Source organism: Tachysurus fulvidraco, chromosome 9 (genome assembly GCF_022655615.1).
Source record: "Tachysurus fulvidraco isolate hzauxx_2018 chromosome 9, HZAU_PFXX_2.0, whole genome shotgun sequence".
In the NCBI taxonomy this organism is placed as follows: domain Eukaryota; kingdom Metazoa; phylum Chordata; class Actinopteri; order Siluriformes; family Bagridae; genus Tachysurus; species Tachysurus fulvidraco.
The window spans coordinates 4,313,592-4,324,687 of NC_062526.1; the positions used below are offsets into that span (position 1 = coordinate 4,313,592).

The 11,096-nt window shown below is 39.7% G+C and overlaps 1 protein-coding gene across 3 annotated transcripts in view; it reads right to left on the reverse strand.

The window, feature by feature from the left end:
* The window catches only part of LOC113653337 (apoptosis inducing factor mitochondria associated 3), a 33,255-nt gene that overhangs the window by 18,795 nt on the left and 3,364 nt on the right, over positions 1 to 11,096 (reverse strand). For all 3 annotated transcript variants that reach the window (XM_047819133.1, XM_047819131.1, XM_027162884.2), the window contains exon 2: positions 2,215 to 2,437. In XM_047819133.1, the coding sequence (XP_047675089.1) occupies positions 2,215 to 2,245 (31 nt within the window). In that variant the 5' untranslated portion in view covers positions 2,246 to 2,437. The remainder of the gene's footprint in view (positions 1 to 2,214; positions 2,438 to 11,096) is intronic.

An 11,096-nucleotide genomic window follows, 5' to 3' on the forward strand; every position in this document is an offset into this window, starting at 1 on the left:
TTTCTGATATTTAATGTATTTAAGTATTTGAGGTTAAAAGTAAAAAGTAAAATTTCAGTGATTTTCGGGAGGTATAAGACCAGGGGCGGTTCTTTAGGGGTTTTTAGCCCTTAGTGAGAATTTAAAACAAGAAGAGTTTTATATTATATATTATATGACTACATAGTAAGCCAAAAGTTATGGTATTATTAAATGGCAAAAGTGGACACCAGAATTTTATGCATGATGTAATGATGTCAGTCTTGAATCAGATCAGTTCATGTATGTATGCATTCTCTACGAACACTGTGTCCAATGCATGCAGTCATTAATAAATAAATATTAACAAAACAAAGACCAAATCAATAAATGTTATTTTTATTTAGTATTGAATGGATTGTTTGCATTAATATTTTGTTTGTGCTACAACTCTGGTAATAAGAACAGTGACATTTCACTGCTTCTGGTTGGCGTCTTTGCGTCTTTCCGCCGATTAACGTTATAGATAAACGCCTCCAGCTCTGACTGCTCGTGCACGCTGCGTAATGCGATCTAGGAGCAGTGATTCGCCAAACCTTTTATTTTGTAGTAACGAGTAACGAAGACGCTTAGTGGAAATATAACGGAGTAAAAGTATACATTTTATCTAGGAAATGTAGTGGAGTAAAATGAAAGTTGACATAAATTTAAATAGCGAAGTAAAATCAAGTATCGCGTTAGTTCTGGCAGGCCGCGTCGTCAAGCGTGAATCAGCTGTCCACGACGTGCACCAATCCGGTTACGACATCCGTATTACCCGACCATTTAAATTCCCATTCATAGAGCCGTTCAGGGCTTCGCTGCTGCCGCGATCTAAACTCCCTCCTCCAACCCCGACTCCACCACGCCGGAACCCGTGTTCGCCGTACCAGTTTACGTCTTAAATCTCCACCCTCTCTCTCTAATTATTTGATTATCTATCTATCTATCCATTCATTTATTACTTTCCAAAAACGTGTAAGTGAGCTTATCAATACTATGCATGCTAGTGGTTCTGTTAGGGGGGGTCTATTCTATTTTCTAGTCGCTGCTCTCCCCGCTCTGTCCGTGCATGCGCATGGACGGGCACGTGGATTCTTGCCCAGAACAGAACCATACCACCAACATTAACTGTATGCATATCATCTAATTCCCTTGTGACAAAGTGGTCCTGACAGAAGTACAGATACGTGACATTTCTACTTAAGAACAGTAACGAAGTATTTGTACTCCGTTACATTACAACACTGGTCTAGATGCTAACAGATCTGCTGCGATGTGTGACTAAATGAATTGACACTTTTCAACCAATCAGATGCGGTCACTTCAGTCAGGCACTTCAAATTTTCCTGTCAATTTTTCTTGCCTTCCTCTGTCATTTATTAAAAAAAATTTTTCAATATGTTACAAAATGTCCGAGCAGAATGTTTTAGTGTTCTTTAATCGGATTTTGGTATCATTCCTTCCCGAAGGTTCAACATTTAACGGTGAATTTTCCAAAACGCTGGAAGTGATGTGGACGATTCAAATGCTAACGGGATTTTTCAGATATCCTTGTTGTTAAAAGAATATGTAGACATTTGGGCATGTATTTACAGAAAATATTTAAATTCCTGTTATGTGGTAGCTACTGTACATGATCCCAAATCTCTTGCATCTCTCCTGATCGACAGCATTTAGTTGCCGGGTGGAAAATCCATCGACTGAAACGCTTCTTGTACACTGAATCGCTGTTCAGATTGTTTTTTAGCACGATAACAGGCACAGGACCTCGTAGCGTAGGTTCCCTTTCCGTTTAATGTCGCCGCTTTCTAAAAATCCAGCTCCTACACTACGGTGTAAAAAAAAAAGCGCTGGAAACAGATAAAACCATATTTCTGGCCTTCAGCAACTCAAGATGTAAAAAAAAGAACTGCGATACATTGTGCAACATTCAAACACTTGCCACTCATATTTCTGTTTAATCCGCATGAAACACAGAGAGCAATTGAGAGCATTAAAATTCCTGCAGCACCAAAAGAAAGCCACGCCACACAGGGTCGGGGAGGGGGGGCAGGTTAGACTGACCTATATATAGGCAGAGAAACAAGTGCCAATTATTACAGGATTTGAAGGTGGGGGTAGGTGTGGGGGCATACAGGAGTGTGTGTGTGTGTGTGTGTGTGTGTGTGTGTGTGTGTGTGTGTGTGTGTGTGTGTGTGTGTGTGTGTGTGTCACCTGGTTTGGGTTTTGAGAGGCATCCTCCCATGGTGGGCCTGCAGTGAAGCCAGGAGGCCTGGTGATTGGGAAGCCCCGGGAGGGCGCGGACGGACCGGGAAGGATCAGACTCTCACAATGGGCCAAAGGGAGCGAAGGTGGAGGTGGACACAGCGCTGCAGCAGGGAATTCTGGGCCTGCTTGGCCCGTTCAGCCATATCACAGCTTAGCCACTGCACATAACCTGAAACATGCAAAAAAAAAACTATTTAAAAATCCATGGGTCGGTAAATTTGGTTGAATATTCAAGAACAGTGTTTAAAGATACGGAGTCTTTCTTATCATTTAGGATTCGAACATACAGTACACATCTACAGGTCTACTCTCCTTCCTTTCTGAACTTTTCCCACGTTAAACGAGTCGTATCACACGGCTACAAGTGAGAAAATAATCTGAAATAAGTTCACAGTGTGAGCCGATAGCAGGGAAATCCGTCTATTCTACTGTACAGCTCCGTACGTTTGAAAATGTACGATACACCGCGGCTAGGGTAGGATTATTAATCGCTCGCTCTCCTCCGTGACGTGGAGTCAGTGCTGCATGCAAATACAGCAAACTCAGGGCTGATATACAGCATTCATTCATTCATTCATTCATTTTCTACCGCTTATCTGAACTCCTCGGGTCACGGGGAGCCTGTGCGTATCTCAAGCGTCATCGGGCATCGAGGCAGGATACACCCTGGACGGAGTGCCAACCCATCGCAGGGCACACACACACTCTCATTCACTCACACACCAAGGACAATTTTCCAGAGATGCCAATCAACCTACTATGCATGTCTTTGGACCGGGGGAGGAAACCGGAGTACCGGAGGGAAACCCCCGAGTGACATGCAAACTCCACACACACAAGGCGGAGGCGGGAATCGAACCCCAACCCTGGAGGTGTGAGGCGAACGTGCTAACCATTAAGCCACCATGCCCCCTTGTTTCAGATCACAAGTAGACAAAATGATGGATTACTAAGTTCAATATCTGGAACTTTTCATGAGAGTCGATTAGAGTTAAAGAGAAGATGAAGAAAAGACTTATGTGTGTTATCAGGTTTAAGGAAGGTTTTGGGGATCAGTGACTGTTAGTGTACATGTTCTCATAGTTGGCTGTATAGACCCCCAAGGCACAGGGAGAACATGCAAACTCCACACACACAAGGCGGAGGCTTATATACAGCATCACTCTTCTTAATCACACTGCAGATTCTTTTAACTAGGGTGCCATAAGAGAACAGGACGATCCCGAGATTCCAGAACGGAGTATTTATTAACGATGAGCAAATAAAGTACTGTATCGTCGTCAAAGATCCAAGCAGCGTTCAGAGTGCAGGCAGACAATGGTAATCCTTTTTAACGGTACGGTGGTGTTGGAACGTATGGGACGTCTTTAATCGGTATAAACAAATGAACGATTTGTGAGTCTGATATAAAATGAGTCAGGACTCATGTTGGCTTTCAGTGTGAGACGTGTGTTTTTCCGTCTGTCAATAACCTTACATGGAATTGTAGTGGTTGAAGATAAACGCCTTCAAAGTGTAGCACTTGGGGGCATCTCAGAGAGCAGAAATGGGTTTGATATCAACCTTTCAACATTTGCGTGGAAAAAAGAATCTTTTTTTGTTGTTTTTTTATATGAACATTTTGCCTCGAGTCAGCTAGGAAAATAAAAAACTGAAAAAAATGAAATGAAAAACTGCAGATTTGTACTGCCCTGAGCGTCTAGTCATTAAGCACCACTGTGGAGTGAGACGTGACAAAGACACGCGATGTTGAACATTAACAATAAAAAAAAACAGACACTTTTTTTTTTTTTTTTTTTTTGGTCAAAAGAGTTACCCAAGAACGGTGGCTTAGTGGTTTACACGTTCGCCTCACACCTCCAGGGTTGGGGGTTCGATTCCCGCCTCCGCCTTGTGTGTGCGGAGTTTGCATGTTCTCCCCGTGCCTCGGTGGTTTCCTCCGGGTACTCCGGTTTCCTCCCCTGGTCCAAAGACATGCATGGTAGGTTGATTGGCATCTCTGGAAAATTGTCCGTAGTGTGTGTGTGTGTGAGTGAATGAGAGTGTGTGTGTGCCCTGCGATGGGTTGGCACTCCGTCCAGGGTGTATCCTGCCTCGATGCCCGATGACGCCTGAGATAGGCACAGGCTCCCCGTGACCCGAGAAGTTCGGCTAAAGCGTTAGAAAACGAGTGAGAGTGTGAGTGAGAGTTACCCAAGAACGATCCCTAATCAACTGTGTGTTATAACACTACACCGATTACAGACTCAGCAATACGGGAACGTGATAAGACCTAATCAATGAGCTAACACAGAACAAGTGAACACAATCAGATAACAGACCGGTGACAGGATGAGAAAAGCACGTGGAGAAAGACGTGATAGCAAACTCACTACACTAATCTTTGCTTTGGAATACAGCTGGTAAAAGTGAAGTAACTCAGTGTGTGAACATTAAGTACCTTAAAACGTTTTATGAAGAAATAGTACTTTGTAATAGGTTTGAGATAAATGAGTATCGGCATTGTAGGACTAAAAAAAATGACAAGGAGCAAACTTAAACTTGGAGATAAATAATTAAAAGCAGCTCTAGAGAGTAGTGGATATTGATTAAATGCCACAGAAAGTCATACCCCAGCCACCTTAAATAGACTTTAAATCTTTCTTCCTTCAGCCATGAATTAATGAGCAGAATGATTTAGAATAAAAATCGATAAAAGCTACAACACACACAGGTGACAAACTGAGAAATAGTCTCTCTGGTATGCTTTAATTATTTATCATCATCATCATCACCATCATCATCTTCCTCACATGACCAAACAAGAAAACACTCTAGTGTAGTTTATACTAGTTATTGTCTGAGACTAGGACTAACGTGGTTTTAAATTCAATTGGTTATTGTCTTAGTTATGTCATGTAGTTTGTCACATTTTACAGCACAGTGAAATTCTTTCTTCACATACTTTGGAGGTTGGGGTCAGAGCGCAGAGCAGAGTGGGTTAAGGGCATAGTTCAAGGGCCCAACAGTGGCAGGTTGGCAGTGCTGGGGCTTGAACCCTAATCACCCAATCACCACCCCAGGGCATCACCCACTTGAGCTACCACTGCCCACTTCTCATGTCATGTTTGTTCATGTCAAGTCATATTTTGTTATGTTTTCGTCTTGTTATGTATCCCTGCGTTTGTGTCCGTCACATCTACGTCACGCCATCGCCAACGTTACACTTATCTTATTATCACTTTCAATTCTTTCATTTGTCACCTGTCACCTGTTTGTGCATAAGCTGTACATGCCAACTGACATAGACCTACATAAGCAATAATAAAGGCTTAATATGTCTTCATAGGTGTCAATTGTCACCGATGGCTTTGCTTTTGGCTTTGTCACTTGGTGTCATTTTGTCATAATTCTATGGTACAGCCATTCCTATTACCAGTTGCATCATAGCAGTCATTCCAGTCTCTTTTGTTATTATATCTCTCTTGTAGTTAATTAGATAGATAGATAGATAGATAGATAGATAGATAGATAGATAGATAGATAGATAGATAGATAGATAGATAGATAGATAGATAGATAGATAGATAGATAGGTAGGTAGGTAGGTAGGTACTGTAGGAACGTAGATAGATATTCATTAACATCAATAGTTTTGAAAAACTTTGCTTCCTTGTAAATTTGTTGATTTTTTTCCCACTCATAACTTGATTAAATTTGATTTTCTTTTTTTATTACATTTGATTAAAAAACAACAAAAACCGAGTAGCACTTTAATTACGAAACGTGATGTAATTAAGGTAAAGGGCAAATATTAACCACTTATGTGGTCGCCCCCTATTTTCATGATTTTCGCCTAGATGACATACCCACCTAAAAAGTGGTACAGCTCCCACATACTTTGTCACACAGAGGTCAGCCTGGTCTTACTGGAAAGAAGAGAGTCTCTAGTTTCTGATACAAGTTTCTGATCAGCGTGATTCTAGGCCTTACTGACACAGAGTTACAGAGGCTAGAATGGAGGGGTTTGATTTCCTTCTGAGTTGTTTACCTGATAAACTGATTAAATACATTGCTGTACAATCCTGTTTATATTGCTTGTAATTGGGATGAAGTAAAAATCTGTAGAGTATTTTAACATAAAATCTTTGATTGTGTTGAATTAAAAACCCCAAAAATGCAGCGGGTCAAACAGACCCACGGACACTGGCTGAGTAACAAAAATACAAGGGTTAAATAATATTGAGGTATTGCACATTCAGTGTCAGGCAGCACTTTCAAACATCCAACTAAAATAATATATCTTTTTTTTTTTTTTTTTTTTTAGTATAATAACCCGGATGATGAACGATCATAGTATGATAGACACGACTACACTTTATCTGCACTCTATAAAACACGCACAGGTCTAGCGATTATTAGAGCTCAGGCACCGATTTTAAATGTTAAAACAGCTTTTCAGGGGCTTTGCCTTGGAGGACCACTTGATATTCACATCACACCCATAGGTCCTGGAAATGTCGAGTGGAAAGAACAATAGTGCTCCTTAATGAGGCAGAGTGAAGCACACAGGAGCGGAAACAAGCCCACGGCAAAAGTTTGGAGGCATCTAAAAATTTAACGCTGTCTATAAATAAAAATTCCCATTTCGAAACACGATATGTCAAAGTGGTTTTGAGAAACCGTGACTTGTTTTAAAGACCATCCTGCATTCCTTCTTTTTCTTCTTCTTCTTTTTCGTTGTTTGGTGGTCCTTCTCTTCTCATTATTAATGGTTATCTGTGGAAAAGGTCAATTGTATACTGTATTCAAACACTTCTTTGGCACGGTTGCCAAAATCGAGCGTCTGTTATAATAAAGAGCAAAACAAATTCCCAGAGATGGTACTTTAGAGAGAAGGAGGCTTCCACTGGTGAGACTGTACGATTTATAACGATCACTATAGCAACTGAAAGTCTGTTTATGCATGCTCATCTCCATCATCATCATCATCATCATCATCATCATCATCACCACAACCGTAGTACTTTTTGGGTCATAAGTGCTAAAATACTTTCTATCATCAGTCTTTCCTGTTCTTGACAGGTTTATTTAAAATGTGATCTTGCTTTATTAGAAGTTTGTTAACAAAACCTGTGTATCTATCTGTTTAGTACGGCAACAATCTGTATCTGTATCCATATTTGGATTTAAACCTGCAGTGGGCGTGGCCAAAACCTGAAGGGTTTGTTTTGTTCTTGAATTAACTATCAATCATTGCAACTTAGCGACTTTGTTGCTAGATCTCGTGACTTTTCCGACCACGTTAGTGACTTTTCTTCTGCTTGTATCTGTATTTGTTCCAATCCTACACCCCAGTTTTAGTTTAAGGAGACATCTTTTTGGCTTATCAGATCTCATTGCCTTGCTCAACCGGAAGCCCCGCCCACAAACAGGGCCTTACTGACTGCACATTGGCTTTATGTTGGACTGTATCTGTGTCAATGAACTCAGTCACCGCCGTTATCAATGCTTTAGGCTCTAAACTTCATTTCCAGTCTCTACATCAGAGATAAAAAAAACAAAGCAAAGTTATCAAGCTTATATTATAAGTACAGGATCGCTTAGAAATTTATAGCTTTAGACCTTTAGACTAAGATACGTTTAGACTAAGACCATGTTTATATGGTCTAAAGGAGAATATATATTCAGTATAAATACAAGAGCTAGGCTAAAGAGGACAGTTTGGCATTGAATCTCAATAAACAAGTTTGTAAATCATGAAAAGAATTAGCAGAATTAGTTTTACAATGTCCAAGAAAGAACTAATGGTACTGAAACAGCTGACTTTGTCCTGTATGCAAACCCTGTATGCTAAGTCTGTTTTTAAAAAAAACATCCGTTTACCGTAATGTTTTAGCATCAAGCTAATCACTCTCATTCTCACTCATTTCTACCGCTTTATCCGTACTACTCGGGCCACGAGGAGCCTGTGCCTATCTCAGGCGTCATCGGGCATCGATGCAGGATACACCCTGGACGGAGTGCCAACCCATCACAGGGCACACACACACACTCTCATTCACTCACACACTCACACACTACGGACAATTTTCCAGAGATGCCAATCAACCTACCATGCATGTCTTTGGACTGGGTTGGCACTCCGTTCAGGGTGTATCCTGCCTCGATGCACGATGACGCCTGAGATAGGCACAGGCTCCCCGTGTCCCGAGAAGTTCGGATAAAGCGGTAGAAAATGAATGAATGATACTACGATTCTAACTGCAGTCATGTTACTACACTGGACTAAATTTGATCCTGTAAAAATGTAATGCGCTCAAAAAATGATGTTGGCATATTAGCTCAGAAAGAACATTTATCGAACATTTATTGAAATAGAGTGTAACAGCCACTGAAAATACTCATGCTAGTCTGGCACGTGGTTTTTATAGCTTTTCTAGCTATCACATCATTACACTGTAATGGATTGCGTGTTTAACAAAGAAAGGACTTGATAGATTTATCTAACATTTTCTCTCACTATTTTCATATTATCTCATGTCACCTTAATATTTAATATCCTACAAATTCTACCTTATGATATTAAGTTATAAAAGAAGGCAAACAATGAGTTGTGTGAAATAATGAGATATTCATTTGTAATAACGATAGCCTATATCTTAAAACAACGATTTTTGATTAAAATATTAAGTCAGATTAATAGCTGGACATCTCCATATATTGAGTTATTATGTTTTGTTTTGTTGTTGTTGGTTTTTTTTTAAGTTCTGATTCAGATATTTGGCAAAATGTGAATTTAATTTAATAATAACAGATTGCAAAAATGAATAATCTATGTATTTGTATTCAGGCATCTGAGAAGAGGTTTAAAACAACAAAATCAAAAATCATTTTAAAATCTACGTGCAAATTTGTGACAATTGTTACAATTCAAATCATATGAAAGGTTTTTCATATGAAAAGTTTGGGTTAAAAGCAGAGTTAAAGTTTGTACCTTTCCTTAAGGCATAATTTATATGAATTCGATTTATTTATTTGTTTGTTTGTTTAATTATTTTTACTTACTTACTTATAGTATATTTTTTTAAATATTTTTTCAATTTTTATTGTTTTTTATTTATTGTCCAAGTTGCTTCACTGTCCTTCAAGTGCCTTCCAATCCAATTTGCTTAGTTAACTACCACTAGCTTAAATGAGTTAAAACTGCTAGTTGGAATAACGAGGCATCGGCAGGACAGATGTCTGAGATGCAGATCAGATTATGCAGAGACCTTTTTTAGTACAGTTAGAGGTGTAGAGAGGACATCCGTTCTGCTCTTCTATACCAAACGAATTTAGATTAGATAAAAGCAAAGGTGCTGAGTTCAGCACAAGCGGCAAATAAAATTAGTTTTCCTGATGCCTTTCTTCTAAACTCCTAGTATAAAGATTCCTTGGGGGATCCATAATAGTAGCCCTACAACAAGGCACGAGCAACCCCAGTGTTTTTAAACTAACCCAGAGTAGAAACAAGTAGAAACACAAGTATCTATATTAGCCGCTGATTCCTTAAATCTCCACCCTTCCTCCTGAGGTGCCTTCAAGGAACTACAGTACTCTTTTGGACTCTTCTGGACAAGGTCTGATGTGCTCATGTTCTCTGACACTTGTGCAAACACAGTTGTATTTAATTAGCTGAAGTAGATTGACCTAAGAGTTTAAAGCCTGGATGTAATCACATCACATATGTGGTTCTTCAGGTCCTCAGTAGATACAGAAATTGAATCAGAGTTCTAGGACATGGTGTCACCAAGTACTGTATCAGTCCAAAAGTGCCTTTATCCAAACATACATTAGAAGCCAGATATCCCCAGGCTAAGTTTTTTGCTGGGTTAGGAGTGAGATATGGCAGAATGTTCCATATCTTTGTTGTGAGGAGCTCATGTTCCTGCACGGTTCCCCTATGCCTTGGTCAAAGTGTCCGAGTGACGTGTTGATCATCGGCACTTCACCCGCACCCTTCGGTTCAGGTACAAATGGTCTTCGTTTAATCATTAGCTCTGTCTCAGAGATTTGGAGAAGACACTCATAACAAAGACCTTTCTTCAGATTGCATCTTCATTGCTTGCACAACACGTTGCACAGATAGGGGTTAAGCTCCAGAATACCTGGTGTGTGTTTACCCCACAGAAACCCACAGAGCATTGACTTCCACGACCTTTCACACTCCGTATGGCTTTGTCCATTTGAACCATCTGCTCGTCAAAGACGTCCGTCGCTCATTGTTACCCAGAACATCTGCATTCAAAGAACTACAAGAGCATTAATCTTCCAGACACAAGTGCCATCGACCCTGATGTGATAGTGATGCTTTACTGCTAGCAGTTTATTAACGATCTTTGTAAGGCGGCTTCCTTTGACCTCCTCTCCGGGAGCTCGAAGAATGACAGTATAACGACTCGGCTACGCATTATCTCGGTAAAGGAAAACATGCTGGATTTAGGCGACGTATCTACTGTCTATCTGACCTGACATTACTACAGCTGATTAGACTCCACCTTTCTCTAGTCAGCTTTAAGGCAATCTTGTGAAGTTCTTATGAAGAACCTATTACACAACTTTGGCCTCTTGTAATAATTGTAGTTACATGCTTGAAGGATATCAAATGCTCTGCCAGAACAAATAACAACACAAGTCAAATCAAACAAACAATCTCATAATTCTATACTTATATATATATATATATATATATATATATATATATATATATATATATATATATATATATATATATATATATATACTGTATATAAGAGTTTTTGTATTAATAACATTTATGGAAGGAGTCTCCAGTGTCAGTGTCTTTGT